Source organism: Culex pipiens, chromosome 3 (genome assembly GCF_016801865.2).
Source record: "Culex pipiens pallens isolate TS chromosome 3, TS_CPP_V2, whole genome shotgun sequence".
Classification (NCBI taxonomy): domain Eukaryota; kingdom Metazoa; phylum Arthropoda; class Insecta; order Diptera; family Culicidae; genus Culex; species Culex pipiens.
Window position 1 is genome coordinate 81,206,556 of NC_068939.1, and position 23,890 is coordinate 81,230,445.

The window sequence follows — 23,890 nt, forward strand, 5'->3', positions numbered from 1 at the left end:
TTCAAATTTAAAATCGTAAATATATTCAGTCTTTTAAAACAAAATAAAAGAGAAAATATCTAAGCTCTAAGCATTTCGCAGACCTGTAAAATTAATTTATAATTATTTTCCCTAATAAGCCAAATTAATGCTGATATTTGCGAATACAAATTTGAATTCATTTTATCGATTACTTAGTATTCAACTGTACTATTTCCACAACCAAATCTAAATTTCCGGACCAAAATTTGTTTTTTTTTCAATTTTGGGAATTCCCGGGACAAATTGAAGAAAATCCCAGGATTTGGGAATTCCCGGTTTTGGAAACATCCCGGGATTTTTGTCCCGGGAATTCCCGGGATGGACGCACTAATGGTCACTGAGACAAATTTAAAAGCAATTTTATTCTTGTGGAGCATAGATTTTCACTGTCCAAACACTTTGATTAAAAAAATACTTCCCAACATAAAATACTGATAATATTTTTTTGATTGTATACGAATTGACATACACCATAACAAATTAGAAAATTTATATATTTGCTCAAAGTTCCATGATTTTTTAACAAGCAGTCAAGCCATTAATTGATCCTCACACTCATTTTGATCATTTAAGTTGCTGTTATATACAATTCAGTTGCAAAATATTAATCAGAAACAGGATCAGAATATTTTTCGTTAAATTTCAAATTTCCCGGGAATTCCCGGGATTTCCCGGGAAATTTGTTGAAAATTTCCCGTTTTCCGGTAATTTTGTAACCCCGGGAAATTTGACGCTCTAGTTTCAAGGCTAATTTTACCAACATGCAATTTTTTATGTTTTAACATTTCGTTGTTTTTGTTGAATGCTTTGAAAAAAACCTTGTTTAACTAGGGCAAATGTACCGTATGGGTTTTAAGTATGGAAAAAACTACGAATTGCTGCAACAACATATTTTATTGGGATATAAATATATAAACGTACATAAAAAGTGATAAACAATTGTTAAAAAAAATGTCCATACAAAATATATTGATATTATGAAAATAAACTATTTATCATCTAAGTACCTAATTTTTTTTCATAAAAACGATCCAAATTTTAGTAAAACATAATTATTTAATCTTAAAATGAAAAATCAGAAAATCAAAAATTTTAAAATCTTTTTTTTTTATTAAAAACAAGGTTTTTAAAAACTTGTTCTATCAAAGTCTTAGTTAAGACCTGTAATAAGATGATAATAAAATAATCCGACAGATTTTTTTACGTTTATATTGGGTTTCGAACATTTCCTTAGCTTGTTACACTTGCCCCACTTTCCCCTATTCTAACCAAATTCATTTGATCGAATTTTCCGTTTGGAATTTCTAGGTGTGAACTCAAAACACAGAAAGTTTGTTATGTATGTTTATTTTTATTTCTTTTTTGTTCGTTTTTTTTCTCACACACATTCAGTTCTTTCTAACAATACTTGATGACACATAAATATTCACAATAAATAATGCCACTCTTAAATAGTCCTTCAGTTTGAATTTATAGTATTTCTCTCATTTGATTGGATATCAACAGGTCGTAGTAAAACTGTTTACTGCGCGTGTTGGAGGTTGCTCTTCTTCAATCTACCTTTAAATGCAGTGCACATGCAAGCTTCTTTCCACCACTTAGGTAAAATTTCTAGACAGATGATTCATAGATCACGATTTGAACGATTTTGGGTGTTTCTTTGCTTTCATGCTTATCCTTGATGTCCTGGAGAATAGCGTTGGTGATCGCTTCCAGTGCGGCCATTTCATTAGGATCATTTTTCTTGCTCCCGTGGCGGCGAGGCATACTCACAACCGTGAGTACACGCCGGAGATCGTTGTGCAAAGCCGTGACATCAATTCCCGTGCCGGCCGATTCTCCTAGCCGTCGTAGCGTTTCGGCTAGGGGCCCAGACAACGCCTGAAAAAATAGACAATGTAAAGCTCAGACGATTACAATAAAATAAAAATTCAATAACTATTCACCTGTAGCTTGTGCCAACTTTGCGCGTACTGACGTCGAACGAGTTCGATAATTGTACTTGTTAATGCTAATCCAACGAGGATGTACAGCGTACAGAGCATCATATAGTTGGGTTTGCCTGATAAGAAGAATGACATTCTATTTTAAAAAGTTCAATTTTTTTTATCTAATCAGGTTATTACTGGGCACCAGATCACCAAATCCAATGGTCGTCATGGTTATAAAACAAAAGTAGTATCCGTCAAAAAAGTCCCAATCTTCCTCCCACAGCAACAATAGTCCCGCTCCGGCAGCCTGTAAAAGAAATAAACGTTAAAAAATGAAAAGAGTAACCATGAACATAGGTTATTATGAGGCAAAGGATGAAAAGAAAACAATATTGTTAAGGGATATGTCTTTTCCGACGCATGCCGGATAGGTTTCACCGGATCGCATCTGTTTTCATGTCCATTAAGAAAACAAATATATTGCATGTATTGCAATTACTTACCAGGTAGATACCAAGAAAAAATACGGCACCAACAGCATACATCCATTTTCTATCGGAAATCTTGACTCCAACATCGGGGACGAATTCTGCGGATGGAAGTTTAAGTTAAGTGAATTAATCGCCAAATAAGGGACCTGAAACCTACTTGAAACGGGCATCATTGATTTCCATTTCTTTCCCATGGAGGATACTGCCGATGCGAAAAGACGACCCCAGTCGGCAATCACGGTCAACATGAGCGGAATGCCAACAAGGGCAAAAAGCATACAAAAAATACGTCCAGTTACAGTTACGGGTGCAATGTTGCCATAGCCTGAAACAAAAAATGTTGTAAGTTCAAACTCAAAATTATAATCCAAACTGCTGTGAGAACCCTATACTTGCATACCGATAGTAGTTATAACAGTGGAAGCAAAGAACATTGCCTGCAGTCGACTCCATTTCTCAGACTCCACGGGAAATCCACGGGAAACATCAATCAAAAGACCTCCTTTAGCTGCATCTTGTACAACCTGAAATGAATAAAATGAACTAAGAATTTGTAATCCAGAAATATGCATAAGAGTGACTGCTTTAAAAAAATAAAAATAAATTGAAGTTAATTTACATGTTCAGTTGTGTTACCTTCTCGTAGTTTTCCAGCTCTAACGAGAAAAGTGTCTCCAAATTTCGTACATCAGTGTTGTTCACGATCGAATAAATGAAGCGTTCGCGTTGTTTCACCAGCGATTCCTGCAGTTCTTTGATTCTGGCCACTTCGGCGGGTAGTTCCAATTCTCTGAATATCTACAAATGAATGGAAAAATATTTGTTATAAAGTAAGTAATCTCAGAGTTTAAAAAAACAGCCTTAAGGTACCACTAAAACCGAAATCTGGTCAATTTTCATGATTTTTGCCAACACTTCCAAAAAATGTCGCGCAACATAAATTGATGTTGCAAGGTACCCAGTCAACACAATTCGAATTTTGAAACGGAATCTAACTAGAATCGTATACGAATTCCTTTTCAAACACAGCAAACGTGTTCGATCCGGATGTTGTAGATTTGTTCACATATCCTAGGTCATCAAGAACCTCCAGAAGTTTAGGTCCGTGAGTCTACCACCGTAACAAGCAAGTGGTCGATAGATTTCGACCCAGGATCATATGCCAATAACTTCAGTGGGTATGGTAGACTACTTTGTTGATATGTTGGGATATCCAAGATCATCTAGAACTCCCTGAAGTTGGTTCTTGCGGGTCTACCACCGTAACAAGCAAGTGGTCGATAGATTTCGACCCAGGATCATATGCCAATAACTTCAGTGGGTATGGTAGACTACTTTGTTGATATGTTGGGATATCCAAGATCATCTAGAACTCCCTGAAGTTGGTTCTTGCGGGTCTACCACCGTAACAAGCAAGTGGTCGATAGATTTCGACTCCGGATCACATGTCAATAGCTTCAGTGGGTATGGTAGACTACTTTGTTGATATGTTGGGATATCCAAGATCATCTAGAACTCCCTGAAGTTGGTTCCTGCGGGTCTACCACCGTAATAAGCTAGAGGTCGATAGGTTTCGACCCAGGATCATATGCCAATAGCTTCAGTGGGTATGGTAGACTACTTTGTTGATATGTTGGGATATCCAAGATCATCTAGAACTCCCTGAAGTTGGTTCCTGCGGGTCTACCACCGTAATAAGCTAGAGGTCGATAGGTTTCGACCCTGGATCATATGCCAATAGCTTTGGTGGGTATGGTAGGCTACTTTTTTATATGTTGGGATATCCAAGATCATCCAGAACTCCCTGAAATTGATTCCTGTGGGTCTACCACCGTAATAAGCAAGTGGTCGAAAGATTACGACCCAGGATCAAATGCCAATAGCTTCAGTGGGTATGGTAGACTACTATGTTGATATGTTGGGATATCAAAGATCATTTAGAACTCCCTGAAGTTGGTTCTTGCGGGTCTACCACCGTAATAAGCGAGAGGTCGATAGGTTTCGACTCCAGATCATATTCTGGTATTATATGGTAGACTAGTTTTTTGATATGTTAGGATGATCATGGATATCCCGGATGTTGAATTTTGTAATTTTGTAATTTTGTAATTTTGTAATTTTGTAATTTTGTAATTTTGTAATTTTGTAATTTTGTAATTTTGTAATTTTGTAATTTTGTAATTTTGTAATTTTGTAATTTTGTAATTTTGTAATTTTGTAATTTTGTAATTTTGTAATTTTGTAATTTTTTAATTTTGTAATTTTGTAATTTTGTAATTTTGTAATTTTGTAATTTTGTAATTTTGTAATTTTGTAATTTTGTAATTTTGTAATTTTGTAATTTTGTAATTTTGTAATTTTGTAATTTTGTAATTTTGTAATTTTGTAATTTTGTAACTTTGTAATTTTGTAATTTTGTAATTTTGTAATTTTGTAACTTTGTAATTTTTAATTTTGTAATTTTGTAATTTTGTAATTTTGTAATTTTGTAATTTTGTAATTTTGTAATTTTGTAATTTTGTAATTTTGTAATTTTGTAATTTTGTAATTTTGTAATTTTGTAATTTTGTTATTTTGTAATTTTGTAATTTTGTAATTTTGTAATTTTGTAATTTTGTAATTTTGTAATTTTGTAATTTTGTAATTTTGTAATTTTGTAATTTTGTAATTTTGTAATTTTGTAATTTTGTAATTTTGTAATTTTGTAATTTTGTAATTTTGTAATTTTGTAATTTTGTAATTATGTAATTTTGTAATTTTGTAATTTTGTAATTTTGTAATTTTGTAATTTTGTAATTTTGTAATTTTGTAATTTTGTAATTTTGTAATTTTGTAATTTTGTAATTTTGTAATTTTGTAATTTTGTAATTTTGTAATTTTGTAATTTTGTAATTTTGTAATTTTGTAATTTTGTAATTTTGTAATTTTGTAATTTTGTAATTTTGTAATTTTGTAATTTTGTAATTTTGTAATTTTGTAATTTTGTAATTTTGTAATTTTGTAATTTTGTAATTTTGTAATTTTGTAATTTTGTAATTTTGTAATTTTGTAATTTTGTAATTTTGTAATTTTGTAATTTTGTAATTTTGTAATTTTGTAATTTTGTAATTTTGTAATTTTGTAATTTTGTAATTTTGTAATTTTGTAATTTTGTAATTTTGTAATTTTGTAATTTTGTAATTTTGTAATTTTGTAATTTTGTAATTTTGTAATTTTGTAATTTTGTAATTTTGTAATTTTGTAATTTTGTAATTTTGTAATTTTGTAATTTTGTAATTTTGTATTGTAATTTTGTAATTTTGTAATTTTGTAATTTTGTAATTTTGTAATTTTGTAATTTTGTAATTTTGTAATTTTGTAATTTTGTAATTTTGTAATTTTGTAATTTTGTAATTTTGTAATTTTGTAATTTTGTAATTTTGTAATTTTGTAATTTTGTAATTTTGTAATTTTGTAATTTTGTAATTTTGTAATTTTGTAATTTTGTAATTTTGTAATTTTGTAATTTTGTAATTTTGTTATTTTGTAATTTTGTAATTTTGTTATTTTGTAATTTTGTAATTTTGTAATTTTGTAATTTTGTAACTTTGTAATTTTGTAATTTTGTAATTTTGTAATTTTGTAATTTTGTAATTTTGTAATTGTATGTATTTTCTTATATTCTTATATTCTTATATTCTTATATTCTTATTTTCTTATTTTCTTATTTTCTTATTTTCTTATTTTCTTATTTTCTTATTTTCTTATTTTCTTATTTTCTTATTTTCTTATTTTCTTATTTTCTTATTTTCTTATTTTCGTATTTTCTTATTTTCTTATTTTCTTATTTTCTTATTTTCTTATTTTCTCATTTTCTTATTTTCTTATTTTCTTATTTTATTATTTTCTTATATTCTTATTTTCTTATTTTCTTATTTTCTTATTTTCTTATTTTCTAATTTTCTAATTTTCTAATTTTCTTATTTTCTTATTTTCTTATTTTCTTATTTTCTTTTTTTCTTATTTTTCCTATTTTCTTATTTTCTTATTTTTTTATTTTCTTATTTTCTTATTTTCTTATTTTCTTATTTTCTTATTTTCTTATTTTCTTATTTTCTTATTTTCTTATTTTCTTATTTTCTTATTTCCTTATTTTCTTATTTCCTTATTTTCTTATTTTCTTATTTTCTTATTTTCTTATTTTCTTATTTTTTTATTTTCTTATTTTCTTATTTTCTTATTTTCTTATTTTCTTATTTTCTTATTTTCTTATTTTCTTATTTTCCTATTTTCTTATTTTCTTATTTTCTTTTTTTCTTATTTTCTTATTTTCTTATTTTCTTATTTTCTTATTTTCTTATTTTCTTATTTTCTTATTTTCTTATTTTCTTATTGTCTTATTTTCTTATTTTCTTATTTTCTTATTTTCTTATTTTCTTATTTTCTTATTTTCTTATTTTCTTATTTTCTTATTTTCTTATTTTCTTATTTTCTTATTTTCTTATTTTCTTATTTTCTTATTTTCTTATTTTCTTATTTTCTTATTTTCTTATTTTCTTATTTTCTTATTTTCTTATTTTCTTATTTTCTTATTTTCTTATTTTCTTATTTTCTTATTTTCTTATTTTCTTATTTTCTTATTTTCTTTTTTTCTTATTTTCTTATTTTCTTATTGTCTTATTTTCTTATTTTCTTATTTTCTTATTTTCTTATTTTCTTATTTTCTTATTTTCTTATTTTCTTATTTTCTTATTTTCTTATTTTCTTATTTTCTTATTTTCTTATTTTCTTATTTTCTTATTTTCTTATTTTCTTATTTGCTTATTTTCTTATTTTTTAATTTTTTGGTACAATTTTAGAATTTTTGAATTTTAGAATTTTATAATTTTATAATTTAAGAATTTTAGAATTTTAGATTTTTAGAATTTTAGAATTTCAGAATTTTAGAATTTTAGAATTTTAGAATTTTAGAATTTTAGAATTTTAGAATTTTAGAATTTTAGAATTTTAGAATTTTAGAATTTTAGAATTTTAGAATTTTAGAATTTTAGAATTTTAGAATTTTAGAATTTTAGAATTTTAGAATTTTAGAATTTTAGAATTTTAGAATTTTAGAATTTTAGAATTTTAGAATTTTAGAATTTTAGAATTTTAGAATTTTAGAATTTTAGAATTTTAGAATTTTAGAATTTTAGAATTTTAGAATTTTAGAATTTTAGAATTTTAGAATTTTAGAATTTTAGAATTTAAGAATTTAAGAATTTAAGAATTTAAGAATTTAAGAATTTAAGAATTTCAGAATTTTAGAATTTTAGAATTTTAGAATTTTAGAATTTTAGAATTTTAGAATTTTAGAATTTTAGAATTTTAGAATTTTAGAATTTTAGAATTTTAGAATTTTAGAATTTTAGAATTTTAGAATTTTAGAATTTTAGAATTTTAGAATTTTAGAATTTTAGAATTTTAGAATTTTAGAATTTTAGAATTTTAGAATTTTAGAATTTTAGAATTTTAGAATTTTAGAATTTTAGAATTTTAGAATTTTAGAATTTTAGAATTTTAGAATTTAAGAATTTAAGAATTTTAGAATTTTAGAATTTAAGAATTTTAGAATTTTAGAATTTTAGAATTTTAGAATTTCAGAATTTTAGAATTTTAGAATTTTAGAATTTTAGAATTTTAGAATTTTAGAATTTTAGAATTTTAGAATTTTAGAATTTTAGAATTTTAGAATTTTAGAATTTTAGAATTTTAGAATTTTAGAATTTTAGAATTTTAGAATTTTAGAATTTTAGAATTTTAGAATTTTAGAATTTTAGAATTTTAGAATTTTAGAATTTTAGAATTTTAGAATTTTAGAATTTTAGAATTTTAGAATTTTAGAATTTTAGAATTTTAGAATTTTAGAATTTTAGAATTTTAGAATTTTAGAATTTTAGAATTTTAGAATTTTAGAATTTTAGAATTTTAGAATTTTAGAATTTTAGAATTTTAGAATTTTAGAATTTTAGAATTTTAGAATTTTAGAATTTTAGAATTTTAGAATTTTATAATTTTATAATTTTATAATTTTATAATTTTATAATTTTAGAATTTTAGAATTTTAGAATTTTAGAATTTTAGAATTTTAGAATTTTAGAATTTTAGAATTTTAGAATTTTAGAATTTTAGAATTTTAGAATTTTAGAATTTTAGAATTTTAGAATTTTAGAATTTTAGAATTTTAGAATTTTAGAATTTTAGAATTTTAGAATTTTAGAATTTTAGAATTTTAGAATTTTAGAATTTTAGAATTTTTGAATTTTTGAATTTTTTAATTTTAGAATTTTAGCATTTTAGAATTTTAGATTTTTTTTCTTAGATAAAAAGTGTAAGAAGTTTACAAAATTACTTTCTAATAATTTATTTATAAAAGATGCATACATTTATTTACAAATAACTTACCGAACCGCGGGTTCAGACAAGCGTCAGAAATTTGCGATATCTCATTATTTTTTTAATCCTTTCGACTGAGATGCTTTTCCGTGCCTTGTTGGGTTGATGCCGTGCCATCGTGAGATGTACTTCCTTTTGAGCGGGCAACATGTGTTTCCATCCGTCTTTCCAGATCTTCTTCTGTCCTCCCGTTCTTGGTCATGACGCGGCAAACTCGGGTTTCTTCGTCTTCCCGGAACAACACACACTCCGCTGAACCAGCTTACCTCCACCCGCCAACCCGGGGTTCTTCCGTCTTCCTGGGACAGCACACACGCCGCTGGTCCAGATAATTTCCTTCGACAAACCTGGATTTTTTTCGTCCTCCCGGGACAACACACACAAACCGCTTCTCCGACAAACCCGGGTTTATTTTCCATCCTCACACAAACACACCGCTGGACCTGTTTACCATCACCCGCCAACCCGGGTTTATTCCGTCCTCCTGGGACAACACACAAGCTGCTGGTCCAGCTAGCCTCCTCCAATAAACCCTGGGGTTTTCCGTCCTCCAGGACAACACACAAACGCCAACCCGTGTTTCTTCCGTCCTCCCGCCGCTGGTTCAGCTAATCTCCTCCGACAAACCCGGGTTTCTTCCGTCTTCACACACCGCTGGACCAGCTTACCTTCATCCGCCAACCCGGGTTGCTGGACCAGCTTACCTCCAACGTTCTCGGTGGGACGCGGCAAACCCGGGTTTCTTCCCGGGACATCACACACAAACTGCTGGACCAGCGGTAGTTGGACACTCCCCCAAACATTCCACTCGCGGAGCGACCGACCGACCGACCTGTAATCGCGGAATTTGAACCGACATCCGACCGGAATCGCGAAACAAACAGCTGTTACCAAAACAAACATATGCAACAAATCAAACTGCGTGCAACAAAACAATCGGCGTGCAACAAAACATATTTAGAAAAGATGCACAGTAGAAACGGTTTTTTGTTTTAGGAATTTCAAATCGTTCAATGCAAATTTGCAAAAAATATTGTAATATTGTGTGTAATGTTATCAAAACCTATAGATTTCATTATCATTGACTAGAAAGCATTTTTGCAAAAAGTTGTTGGTGATAAAGTTGAAGTATTGGACTGTTTTTTTATTTTTTGACCATCTTTTTTTCAGCTTTTTATACTGTGCATGCAACAAACGCCGTGCCAGGCATGGATGCCGGTACGCCCGGGACTGTCCGGAATCAGACTTTCAACTTCCTTCTTACTTTTGGCCACTTTGGGAGGAATTTCCGGGGAAATCCGGATACCAATCGATTCCTTGAAATGTCCCCAAGTGATTCAATATGTTTTGAGCGTGGTTTATGCAGTGTACATGGTGGTGCGAAGCATCGAAAATAATTTTTTTTTTTCGGTTTCCATACAAACAGCAGTTTTTCATTCAAACATCTTGAGTTCTGCTTATTTTTTGAAAAAACTATTTGATAAATTTCATCAATTTTGGTCTCATTAGCTTCGTGAATCATTTTTCAACAAAATGAGTCAATATGGAAGTTCTAGATGTAACCGGGTTGAAGATATATCAATTTCGGTAAAAAAAAACCAGGGGGGGGAAATACGATTTAGGTGGTACCTTAAAAAAATCTATGGCTTCACTAATTTCCGCATAAGTTCCTTATTTGGCCGACCAAAAATCCAACCTGCGATCGGCCCAGATAACCATTCTGTTGCCTTCCTCACCTTACTTAGGAAAAGCTATAAAATCACTCGCAAACTGAACTTCCTAATTCGACCTCGACGACCCACCTTCACGTATACCTATCGACTCAGAATCAAATTCTGAACAAATGTCTGTGCGTGTATATGTCTGTAAGTCCGTGCACCGAAAAATATGCACTCGATTATCTCCGGATTGGCAGAACCGATTTTGACCGTTCTGGTCTCATTCGATTTGTCTTGGGGTCCCACAAGACCCTAGTTAATATTATGAAGTTTTGTAAAGTACTTTAAATGCTACGCTAAAAAAAACGATATTAACAAAAGTCCGGAAGATTGCAAAAAGGGTGGTTTTTGTAAGATAACCCGTCATGTTATACATTCTTAGAAAAGTATTTAAAAGACCTTTTCAACGAGCCTAAAACATCGAAGATATGGCAACCCTATCAAAAGTTATAAGCACTTAAGTTTTATTTATACACTTTTTGGAGGCCGGATCTCAGATATTTCGATGAAAATGATGTCCGGATCAATCATGCGACCTATCGTTGGATGCGTAATGAAAAGACCTATGCGACGAGTCCAAAAATTTGAGATCTGACAACCCTATCCAGTTATGAGTATATGAAGTTTCATTTAGAGAACATTTTGGAGGTTAGACATTTTTATTTTACCAAAAAAAACAATATTAATGTGAAGAGGGCATCAACCACCTTACGGTGGATTAAGTAACGTTTTTATTTACTTAATCATTGATTTGCATGTCGTTATCTTACTGACGAAATAAGCCATTAATTGACGAAATCTGATACGCAGCCGTCGTGTGGTATGATATGGAGTACTACCGTACAAATTGCACCGGCCATTGGAAAGTAGCACGCAGAAAAATATTTTGTAGAATCAGCCTGTACGAGGTTTGATTCAACAAAATTTTTGTTGAATATAATCAACGCCGATTTTGCGTTGAAACAAACCTTGATTTTCTCAATTCCACAACAATCTTTTGTTGTTTTGAAAAAGTTGCTTTGACGTTTAGCGTTGATTCAACAAAAATCTTGATTTTCAAATCAACAAAACATTTTGTTGATTCAAATATGCCTTATTTTTCTGCGTGAGTGTACTGGTAATATAGCACCTAGTGTTGGTCGTTTGCGCTTGGCACAGCCTTAATCGATCAACTGTTGCATTGGAGCAAATGCAAGACGGCAAACACCGATTCAAATTAGGACTCCATAGTAATCTATGCAGTCTAAGAATTCCTATTCAAAAATTTGAGACACATTTCTTGAAAACAATAAGTTTAGGGAAAATCAACTCTGGGTAATTTTTTTTTTGAGTGTAATAATGTTCTACAAAGTTGTAGAGCAGACAACTACAAAATATTTTTAGTGTTTTTTTCGATGAAAAATGCGTTTTTTCGGAGTTCTGAGTACGCCATCAAATCGGGCGTCTAATTTTACATAAAAGTCCCTTTGACACCAAATTTCTATCTCATCACCGTTTCAGGCTGCAAAAAATGGAAAGGATCGTACCTGTGGTATTTAGCATAAATCATAGTAAACCATTGTTACACATGATCATTGTTTTCACTAAGCAACCACTGATACAGTTGACATTCTGGAGAATGTTACATTGGCGACGAGGATGAAAAACAGAAAATTTCTTGGAAAATAGTGAAAATTTGCACTGTTTAATTTACATACCTACTTGAACATTTTTTTTTTTTTGATCCTCTTCAACATATCATTCTTAATCAGTTAAACAACATTGTCTCAAAGTTACCAATTGCGTTGCTTGAGTAAACATTTTTAATCTATTTTTTTCTATGCTTGATTCCGTTTCTTTCTTCTTTCCTTCTAAAATAAATAATATTTTGGGATAACTTTTTTTTTACTATGAAATGCTGAACACAATAAGAAACTATAGATTAGAATGTTTTATCAATCATTTCAATCTTACTGCCTTTTTACATCAATATTTTCCTTTCCGAAAAAAAATTAACTTCATCTTTACTAAATATGTAAAGTAAACTGAAACTTCATTTAAACTGAATTTTGATCTGTATACACCATATTTTTAATTGAGTTCCAACGACGTCTAATTTATTAACGACTCAACATGAACAATCGACGGATCGATCTGGCACGGTGAACATGGATTTCCCCCGATTTCCTTTGTTAGATCGCAGTCTCGACAAATTAGATTGAACGACAGGGTCGTTCCAATCCCGACAGACCGGAGTCCTACCGTAACTTTGGCAGACCTGAGTCTCACCAATAAGGTCGAACGACAGGATCGTTCCGACACGGTAGACCGGAGTCCTACCGATTTCCTTTGCCAGACCGGAGTCTCGACAAAATAGACCAAACGAACGGATTCGTTTCGATCCCGACAGACCGGAGTCTTGCCGATTCCTTGCCAGGCCGGAGCCTCGACAAAATAGACTGAACGACTGGATCGTTCCAGTCCCGACAGACCGGAGTCTCATCGATTTTCTTGTCAGACCGGAGTCTCGACAATCAAGGTCAAACGAACTGATCGTTTCAACCCCGGTAGACCGGAGTCTCGCCGTTTCATGAAATCAATTAGTATAAATTGAAGCACCTCTTTTGATTTCAATTTCAGCAGGTTGGCTATAAAAGTTGGCTTGGCCTAGCTTGAAATGATTAAAAAGATTACAACTATTTTTCACCGAATTACCAAATGGTACTTTCAAACACCATGTCTTCCAACACCACCAAATGTTTCAGGTAAAATTTCTTTTGAAGATCTTGTGAAACACTGCAAATTTTCACTATTTTCCAAGAAATTTTCTGTTTTTCATCCTCGTCGCCAATGTAACATTCTCCAGAATGTCAACTGTATCAGTGGTTGCTTAGTGAAAACAATGATCATGTGTAACAATGGTTTACTATGATTTATGCTAAATACCACAGTACCGCCCCTTCGTCACGAGATATCAAAAAACGGACCTCGGATTCGTAATCAGGGACAAAAGTTACCCCTTAGGACAAAGTTTCACGCAAATCGAAGAGGGGTCGGGGCAACTTTTCCCGATTTCGTGTAAGTTGGTAGATAATTACCCCTATCATAAAACATCAGTGGAAATTTAAAATCAATCGATCTAATCCATGGGTGCCCAACCTTTTGGCACTGCGGGACGGATTTTATAAGTCTAAAGCAGTGGCGGCCGGAAATTATGTATGATAAATGTTAAAAAAAGAAAATCCACAGATTTATTTAAAGGTATTAAAATCTAGGAGATTTCTTATTTTGATAGGACCTTTTCAAATAAAACTCCAGACATAAACAAATTTATGAAGTAGCGTTACAAATTAGATACATTTGGGCCAAATTGAGTTAAGAACGCGATTTTGTGCAGCTCACAATGCCTCACCTTTTGACCTTCACTGATCCCCAAAAATCGATTTCAATCCCGAGTTATTCCATAAAAACCGAAAAAACTCCGTACATTGTTGTCACTTTTCATATGAAAGAAGTTTCAATTTTGTCGTGCTATCTTGACACAGCCTGAAAATTGATGTAAGTAAGACAACTGGCCAAAGGGATTTCAGGTCAGAACGCGTTTGACACAGGAACGAGCTCAACTACCGTAAACATTATTTCTATCATAACTCGGGACTCCGGCAACCAAGTTCAACCCAACTCCGGGGCATTGCACAGAATGGTCAACCGAACAAAATATGTTTGTTATTGTTTGCATTGCGTGCTCACGTTTTTTTTATTCAAGTTCAAACATTAAAAAGTGTTTTTCTCGGAACTCAAAAAAGCGACGTATGACATGATAGCACGACGGCGTAGATATATTGTTATTTTAAGAAAGAAAGGTAGAGATAACCTGGGGGTGAATAGAGCGGTTCAAATGCGGAACCGTTTTGAACTGTCAAAGCGGAACAATTCTTGACTTTTTTTTGATTAGGTCCTATAAACAAATGTAAACATTGAGTGTATCCCGCTTACTCCGATGGACTTTGACATAAGGTGTGAAAGGGATACACTCAATGTTTACATTTGTTTATAGGACCTTATCAAAAAAAAGTCAAGAATTTAACTGTTCGCCAGAAGCAGTAAGTATGGTAATCGATCATTACCAGAATTACCAGTAAAATCGTCGTCGTTCTTTCTCCAATGAACCCACTTACTACTGGCTAATTCCTTTTTCAGCGCCCATTTGGAGGCCGTCTTCAACAGTTGATTCCGCCCGAATAGTGGGTACGATTCGCTTTTTCTAGTACAAAACGTTTTTTTTTTCCAGACGGTGTACTTTGTCTCAAAATGTGCACTGTACTTCCGGGAGCTCTTACTTACATTTTCTTCCAAACTGACTTCGCAAAACTTCACCCACTTCTGACGCAAACATGAAAAAATGCGCACAGCAGATTTCAAAACAAATTATTAATGCAAAGAAAAAGTCACGGTTGTGCTTGAACCACCTTCTACTTTTTTGATGTAAACAAAGTAGGATCATTCGAAAATCACGTTACGCATTCTCTCTTTTCATCCCCCAGGAGATAACATTAAAAAATGTCATTTCAATTTTCAATTTTATTGAATCGCTTTTGTCGATTGAAATGAAAAACCAAACCTTACTTTTAAAAATATACCTACATCTTCTTTGAGTATGCACAAAATGTTGCCCCCTGATTTTTTAAAACATTTTTAATTGGCCTCGCGCTGCCACCGGAGGCAACATTGAAGGAAGTGAGTCATTTAGAAGGCGACCAAATTGACCCGCTTCAAGTCGTGTGTGGAAAACTAAAAATAATTGTAAACGACCCTCTCTCTCTCTCTGTCTGCACAGTGTCTTTACCTCTTTATCATACACAGAAAAAAAATGTGAATTTATTCGACACGGAAGAAATGAATTACATGTAAACTCAGTTAATGTAAACTTGAGATTCGACGTAAACGGTTGAATCACACGTAAAATCATGTTTTTACGTACAATTTGTTGCAAATTCAAAATTTCAAATTGCATTTAAATTCAAATGTTTAATGACGGGCAAAAGTGTTACATCATAAATTATGTAACATTCGGAAATATTTGTTTGTGTGTAGGTACATAAGAAACGACATATCAGATGTGATACTAAAGGTTTAAGACAAGGCATCTCAGACACAATTTGTGGAATCTTCGTGAAATCTGAAATTTATTAAAAAATATTTTGTTTCAAAACTTTCAATACAATTTTTTTTCAAGGACCTTGATCAACCATCATTCGATAAAGATGCACGGTGTTTATGCACTATTCCCGTATATCCGTTTGAGGGCAATTTGTTTCTGTGACTGCAAAATAAACGATATGCTTATTTGTTCTTCAATGATCTAAAAATAGGACGGCTTGCGTTGTTTCAGCGTCGAGAATATGGCACCCCATAATTGTAAACGCAAGGCAAGGCTTCATACATTCATAAAAAAATATCCCACGAAAATATCGGCAGAGACTTGTTAGACAAACATACTACTTTTTTTTGCCAACTTGTTGCATATACTACTCAAACCATCCACATTAACGACCCCCGGGTCTTTTGTGGTCTCTATTGCAAGTTTCTGCTCGAACCTAGGAGTCCGAAGGCTTGAATGGGGAGAGCACCCAAACCTTTTTCTACTCCAAGGAACCTTCCACCCCAGTGTTTGAACTGACGACCTTTGGATTGCGATTCCAACCGCCGCCAGCGATTCCACCGGAGTAGGCTTGGTTTGGTGTGTTGTTTGTACTTATGGCATGGAGACGACTCCTACACCTGGAATGACTTAACGGCCTAACAACCAAGGCCGGGACCGACATTTTACTTCCTCATCCGATGAAAGGTTGGAGCAGATGGGAATCGAACCCAGAATCATCCGCTTACAAAGCGAAAGCGTGCATAAACTACTGTTTAGATCCAATTTAACAATATCTTTTATTGCTTCATTGATTGATTTTAAATGGTGTTCTCAACGATTTATTGCTCTAACAAACAGGAACGTGAACGGAGGACTCCAAGTTTCTTCCTCCCCTGCAGATTCCGAACTGTATTGTTGTTTGAACATTCATGCTCAAACTCAATCCATTTCAACGAATCATCTTTGCGGTTAACTTTACGCAGTTGGCCTGGCCGTTTAGAAAAGAAGGATGTTGGAAGTAATCACCCCGACATTCTCCAGGATGCTTCCGAAAGGTTGGCTGCGCTAGGGTTAGATTAGATTAGATTAGATTCTGGGATGGGACATTGTATATCCACGAATGCCCTGGACACTATTAGCCGTGGTTATAGCGCCACAACTCGCTCTCTGTAACAGTATTCCTAATTCCAGTCCAAGCTCACTTAGTCGTCATGGCCTAGTGGTTAGCATTTTCTTAACTTTCTCGTTGGGAGCAGATGGGAATCGAACCCATAACCATTCGCTTACAAATTCGCTCCTTCGTAAAGGGCCGTTCATGAAGTTGAGTGTACAAATTACAAAAAATTAGTTCGATATAATTTTTTTCCATGTTTAAAAAATCATTGAATAAGAAACATTTCTGGAGCAAGATTTGAAAAGAACGCATATGCATTTTGACAGCCAGATCTTTTTTGCAAATTTTGATCCATCAGGTAACTACACAAAAAAAATGTAAATTTACACAGCACGTAAATGCTGTTTCCACTGAATCCACTAGAAAGATGATTTTAAATCACTCCTGAAAGTTTCATGAAGATATTACGTAATTAAACTGAGGAAGAGACGATTTAAGATCAAAATTTTGCCAGGCGCAAAGCGGACTGTCAAACTTTGTGAACGTTTTTTCTCTAAACACCGAGTTGATTCACGGGTGCCACGATATCTCGAAATGAATTTTAAAATATTTTTATCTTTTTTTAAATAAAGTTTTTGAAAATCGGCTTTCGTCATGCACACGGGAATAGTTTGATCTTCACCAAAATTTTGAGCCGATTTGGTCAGAGCAGTGTTGAGATATCGTGGCACCCGTTTTTTTGAAACTGCTTACTTCAAATAGCTATATCTTGGCAATGATACAACCAAATGGCTTCAAATTTGTTTTGTTAGTAGATGAAAATGTATATTTTTATGACCTGAAAACAGATTAAAAAAAAGTTCAAATGTGCGCTCAATCAACCTCTGACATTTTTGACGATTTACATGTATGTAACCCCTTAATGTAAATCATGTTTCCAATGTATTTCTGCCAAATATTGGCTTCAAAACTACCCAAACTAAAAATAGTTATATTTGGTTTTCTCTCTATTTCTATCGCTCTCATACTTCGCTGGCCCACTGCCTGAGCCTCGTTGATGCTGTAGCCGCTCGTTTTCAAAATGCGAAGATGGCTCAGTCGACAGTGGGTAGCAGCGGTACATTTTACTGCCCGCTTCAATAATTTTAAAATAGAATATAGGCCACACCCTTTTTCTATTGCAATCCAAGTCGAGCTTCTCATTCCCATTTGTCAATCAGAATGAGTTGATTTGAATAATTCCAACAAAACTAATGTAAATTTCCAATGAATCTAATGTTAATATACATTATTTATTATGATACCTTTTGGTACATGATAAATAATGTAAATTTACAGGAATATTTTTTTCTGTGCAGTTTAGTTTGGCGTCCGTGTGTTTGGTCTAACTAAAAAAACAAAAACAGTATACAGCCCTAGTAACATTTTTAAACTAACAGGTTTTATCATGGTTCTGAAAACCCTCATACGGCCTAAAAAGGCTTTTATGGCCTACTTAAAACCTAAAATGTTACTAGGGAGTTAAACCTCGCATAGTGCGCAGGCGTTACGCTTTGTATTTCTCCAATTACTCTAAAACGATATTTTATATTTGCAATCTTTTTAAGCTTACTGTAGATTGGAACAAGATGACATTGCTTCAAAAAGAATGCAAAAATATGATGCCGTGTTTGAGAAATCGACGAAATACCAAGCGTAACGCCTGCGCACTATGCGAGGTTTAACTGTATTGTATTATCAGGGGTGCCCAAAGGTTTGAAATGGCGGGCTAAATTTGAAGCTTGCATGGGTTAAATGTGGAAAACTGATTTAAAAAATCTTTAAAGCTACACCAAAAGTTAAAGATCGAGCGAATAGTCCTCCTGAAACAAAACGAGAGGAAAGTACTATTTTGAGAGAGTATAGACCACTCGCGCTTACAACAACAACAAATCCGATCGTTGGATATATTTTTGCGATTTTCCCCATATAAACTTCAACGATAAAAAGCGACACCTTAACCTTAACCGATTTAGCTCAAAATTGGCACAGATACTTATTTTTGCCTAAGAAATCGAATCAGAGGGTATCCCTGATGTCGATTTTTTTATTGTCACCCTACGAGATCCAAGCACACTCAGGGGAATTTCTTCAGGTAATCATTATTCGCTTGAAAAGATTCTTTTTCAACCTTTTTCACGACGTAGCTGCAAAAAAATATTTTCAGACGTAGGCTCTTTGGTATCGAGACCTCCATAACCGCATTTCAAGTTTTCATACGATCTTTTCAAATACAAGGCTAGATTATAGATATTGTGAACCAATTGTTGTCGACAAAAATTGCAATTTTTGGACCACCCTAACACGGCGCAGGTCACGTTAAGGGCCAAACAAAAAAAAGCGGTTCTAATTATTTCTAAGCCCCAGTCCAATTATTAGCCCGAAATGACAACTTTTCTTTCGAATCATGCTGTTTTCGTGGGGAATTGCTGAATAATGATGCACCCTATAACGTCATGATTCGAAATCCGGACACTTAGTAGCATATCATTTTTGTTATAGCTGACAAAAAATCATGTAATAAGTTGGAAATGAAGAAATATCATCATGATGTAGTATTAACAGTCAGTTTTAAGAGAATTCATGCAAAATATGTGACCGAGCCACGTAGCCTTGTGGTAACGCTCCCGCCTAGTAAGCGGCAGAACGGGGTTCAAATCCCGGCTCGGACCAACACAACTGGTGATCGTTTCTCTTCTGGATTCGATTGCTTAGTAAAGGGAAGGTAGTGTATCGTCACAAACTGGACCTTATCACAACACCTTAGGGAGGCGACCTATGGAATGTTAACATTAACCTTAACATGTTAACATTAAGTTGAGAATGAAATTGCCACTGAATCCGCTTTGTAAATGCCGGCCCCGATACTCTTCAAGGGTGTTCCCCTCAGGAACTGGGAAAGATTTACTTTTTTTATGCAAAATATGTCTTTTCTAACATTTTTTCATCAGAATTTGAGAATTAAAATGACTTGTTGTGCTTCGAATCCCGGACACTGATAAAAGTTGATTCGAAATCCAGACACTTTTGCTTCGAATTCCGGACACTCGTATTTGCTAATGAATCGCACAAATTTGGACTGAAATGTTAGTGAATGGCATTCTTTTGGTCTCAAATAAGCTGTTAACATCAAAACAATCGATATTTTATTTAAAAATTTGCTAGAATTTAAGGAAATCAAAACCATAAATTTCTGCTTTGCCTTCCCGGTGCTTCGGACGCCTATGAAATATTTCACGTGAAATGTTTCGCATTTTTGGTAAACTTATAATTTTATTTTATTTAATTGTTTTGACTACAACGTTCAAACAAACTTTAAATGAAAGTTGATGTAAGAATTCATTGAATAACCCATTTTTGACATTTATAATGCGAACTTATATCCAAATAATTGGTAAAACAAGATGAGGTGTCCCGGTTTCGAAACGTCCGGGAATTCGAATCATGACGTTAGACCTGTTCGACACACCACAAACCTCAAGGGACGCATTTACTGTTGTTTCGTTGAGGCATGTCGCCCTATTTCTTCAGCATGTGATATGTGACGACATAAAAAGGCGTTATTTATTATGGACGACAATAACAAGATGTGACACTTGGAAGGATCCGTAAGATGAAGACAAGCTTTGCTCATGCGTAAAAAACGTTCGTTAGGATTTAATTGAGAATTGGGTAATTTTGAAAAAAAAAAATCTATAAAAAATACAATAATTTTAAAGCCGGCATTTTTGGTTCATATTCGTAAGCCACTGTTTAGTTTGACTTCGACCAACCAACGGGGTACAAACTAGAAGAGTGTCAAACAAAAAAGTGACCAACCACCGGGGGATGAGTGTAGTTGGCTTTCGACACGCCGTAGTTCAAAGAAGGTATGTCACACATAAAAAAATGAGTAAGCATGAACATAGGTTTTTATGATGCGATGGAAGAAAAGAAAGCAATATTGTTAAGGGATGTAGCTTTTCCGACGCATGCCGGATAGCTTTCCCCGGATCGCATCTGGTTTCAAATCCATTAATAAAATCTGTATTGATTAAAACAATGATGCTATTAAAGTGCTCTTCTACTGCAATTACTTCAAAGGACTTATTTAAAAGTAATTGATTTACTACTTCGTTGGCGTCATCCATAAAGTATTTCACGCTCTAGAGAGGGGAGGGGGGGTCTGAGCAAGTGTGACATTGCATGTCATAAGTATAGGAAAAGCGTGACAAAGGGGGGGGAGGGGGTGTAAATTTTGGCTGATTTTTACGTGACGTACTTTATGGATGAAGCCTTTGCAGAGTTTTATAACACGCAAACGACGATATCTCAAATTTAAATTCAGCGTTACCTGGAGAGAACTAGAATAGATCATGGAGATAAAAAAAATATTTAAAAAAAAATTGACATCAGTGAAAGGGTGCACAGAAAAAATAACTCATTGTTCCACTACAGGAAACGGGTTTCTGTGTTGTTTTAAACCTTAGCTGCTAAATGTTACCTGAATCGTTTGGATTCAGTATGATGCTACTTAGGGTTTTAATTACGGAAAAAAGAAATACAAAAATTATTTAACATATTTTAACGGAAAAGTTCCACTTACTACTCCTCCTACTCCACAATAAACTGCCAACGAAACCAGCAAACCCACATGGGAGAGCGCACTTTTGAGTTTGAACTTTTTCCAAAATTTCTGGAACCGGACTGAAAACGTTTCCTTCCCCGTGTCGACCACGTCGATCTTTTTAAAGTGCTCCAGAAGATCGTTGCTGTGCTGTTCTGTTGGCATCGTTAATCATACGAGTCTGAACTTCCCAAAAACACTCCTCGCACTTTTCTCCGGAATTGAACTTCGTGGATGACGTCACTGTTTGCTCTTATAAATCCGGTTTATGTCAATAAATTACGAGCGAATTTGTTCCTACAGCCATGATTGGGCACTCAACAGATGGTTCGCTTGAACGCAATGATTATTCACCCTTTTCGGTAACACAAAAAGCAATAAAAATGTCTGAACACGACTCGACCTTTACACAAAATTAGAAACGCACGAGATCGGAAAAGTTTTCTTGCTGCTCTGAGCGTTGTTCGCTTTTCCTTCGAGCACCCGAAACCGACGAAAAATCAGAACAGACTGTTGTAACGGGTGCCGTATTTCAAAAACCAAGACCCAGATCCACAGAGTAACACAGAGTTCACACTGCCTCTCGATTTTTGGTTCAACTTTGTGGTACATCGCAGGTACATCGCACGCCTGCTACCAGCAAACCAAAAAAATGAACTGACTTTTCTTCGGACTGGTTACTCTGGCACATCTCTGTTGGTTTGGTGGATGCTCGGAAAATGAGAGGAAAATGTGAGTGAGAATCGCGTGAGAGGGAAAATCGCCGACGGTTTGGCGACGGCAACGTCGGCGCTTAGTATTTTGTGGACATAAAAGAAAATGCTATACTAACACGTCCGTTTCATTTCTTCCTGTGCTCTGTTCATCGTCATCAGAGAGAAGGAAAATGAGAGGGTACACTGGCGATTTATTTTTGACTCTCGTAACGCGGTACACGCGGTACACATCTCAGCAGTCAGATGAAATTCTGTAAATGATCAATTTTCGTTCAATGGAGACTTGAGGCGTTACGCTTTTGGTGACATTTCTCGCTGTCAAAAAAATTCTCAAGGTAAACTGTCTAATTTTTCGTTTTTCGTCAACTTTCGTTTATTGCTGGAGAACTTCGGAGTTCCATGATCATCTGCAAGCGCATTTGGATCTAGGTTCTGGACCGTCTGGCTTGCCCTTCGAAATTACGCCCTTTAAAGCGTGACCAAGAAGGGATGAGTATGCATTGAGTACTAAAGGCTTAGTTTTTGCTTTGTACCGATCACGTGTTCAGTGTTCAGTACCGGTTGTACCTTTGATTGGTACCATGAATTTAGCGGACATTTGTTCCGAGTCCGCGCTCTATTTTCAATACTCTTTGTCGTCATCATTGCTGTTGACTGGGGAAAATGCAAAAAAAAATAGGAAATCAGTAGGCTGAGAGACAAAAAGTGTAATGATAAAAAAAAGAAGAAAAACGTCACATTTTAAGAAAATCTAATTGTTCTTTCATGAAAAATTATTTAAAATATCGTTTTTTAGCGAGCAAAATAAAAATAACCAAAGTAAATGCCTTCCCGTTTGTAAACATACCAAAAACGTTAATTCAAAGAAACCTCTTTTTACGCGGTGCGTTACGTTTTTCTAATTTGTCGATTTCTCTGGAACGACGTAACATTTTTGCAATCATTTAAAAGCAATTTGTAGGTTTTGTTCAGATCTCTAACATGCTTTTTGAAACTTGCAAAAATATTATGTGGTTTTAAAGAAATCGACGAAATAAAAAGCGTAACGCCACCGCGTAAAAAGAGGCTTCTCTGTATACTAAGGATTTTGAAAATTCGTCACCTTTTGTTTACTAAAATGCTAATATTTTCGCTTTGCGTGGACATAAATCATGGTGTTTCTGGAAAAGAAGGAACGCAAAACTCCATATAAAAAATACTTAAGAAAAAGGGTCACGAAGAAAAGGAACAGCAACGTAAAGTTGCATTTGGCACTTCTTCGCGCGTTGCTTGTTTGCAATATGTTTAGGTTTAAAAATCAAATAATTTGGATTTGCTTTGGATTTGCGTTCAACTGAAAATAACAAATTACTAAAGCACACAGGGGGGGACAATATGAGGCAGTTGCCCCCTCAGAGATTTGTTTTAAAATTGGTCGTTTGCTCAGCATATAGGGACCATAGAGAGAATCATACATTTTGTCAAAAAAAATGAATGATTAAAAAAATCAAAAGTTATAAAATTCGAACAACAGAAAATTAAAAAAAAAATCTAAAATTCTAAAGCTCAAAGATTTCAAATTTAAAAAATTCTGAAATTCTGATATTTTGGAATTGCTGAATTTTTAATTTTTAATTAAAGTGTAAGCAAAATAGTGATGATGAAATGGAATTAAAAATTAAAGAATTAAATTCAAGAATAAAAGAAATAAAACATTTTTGCCTTCCTCACTTTACTGA

The 23,890-nt window shown here is 33.4% G+C and overlaps 1 protein-coding gene across 1 annotated transcript; it reads right to left on the reverse strand.

Moving 5' to 3' along the window:
- Positions 1 to 1,352: 1,352 nt before the first annotated feature.
- LOC120414210 (TWiK family of potassium channels protein 7) lies at positions 1,353 to 22,079 on the reverse strand. The gene is made up of 8 exons (XM_039575310.2): positions 21,436 to 22,079; positions 3,080 to 3,241; positions 2,844 to 2,967; positions 2,601 to 2,768; positions 2,456 to 2,541; positions 2,148 to 2,259; positions 1,968 to 2,083; positions 1,353 to 1,902 (listed from the first exon to the last, which is right to left on the reverse strand). Exons 1-8 carry the CDS (start codon positions 21,619 to 21,621, stop codon positions 1,633 to 1,635), a joined length of 1,224 nt encoding a protein of 407 aa, XP_039431244.1. The 5' UTR covers positions 21,622 to 22,079; the 3' UTR covers positions 1,353 to 1,632.
- Between the last annotated feature and the right edge of the window lie 1,811 nt (positions 22,080 to 23,890).

Coding starts and splice junctions, on each gene's coding strand:
- LOC120414210 (XM_039575310.2), bottom strand. CDS start 21,621: ATGCCAACAGAACAGCACAGCAACGATCTTCTGGAGCACTTTAAAAAG. Junction 3,242..21,435: donor ATTGTGGAGTAGGAGGAGTA/GTAAGTGGAACT, acceptor ATTCATTTGTAG/ATATTCAGAGAATTGGAACT. Junction 2,769..2,843: donor CACTGTTATAACTACTATCG/GTATGCAAGTAT, acceptor TTTTTGTTTCAG/GCTATGGCAACATTGCACCC.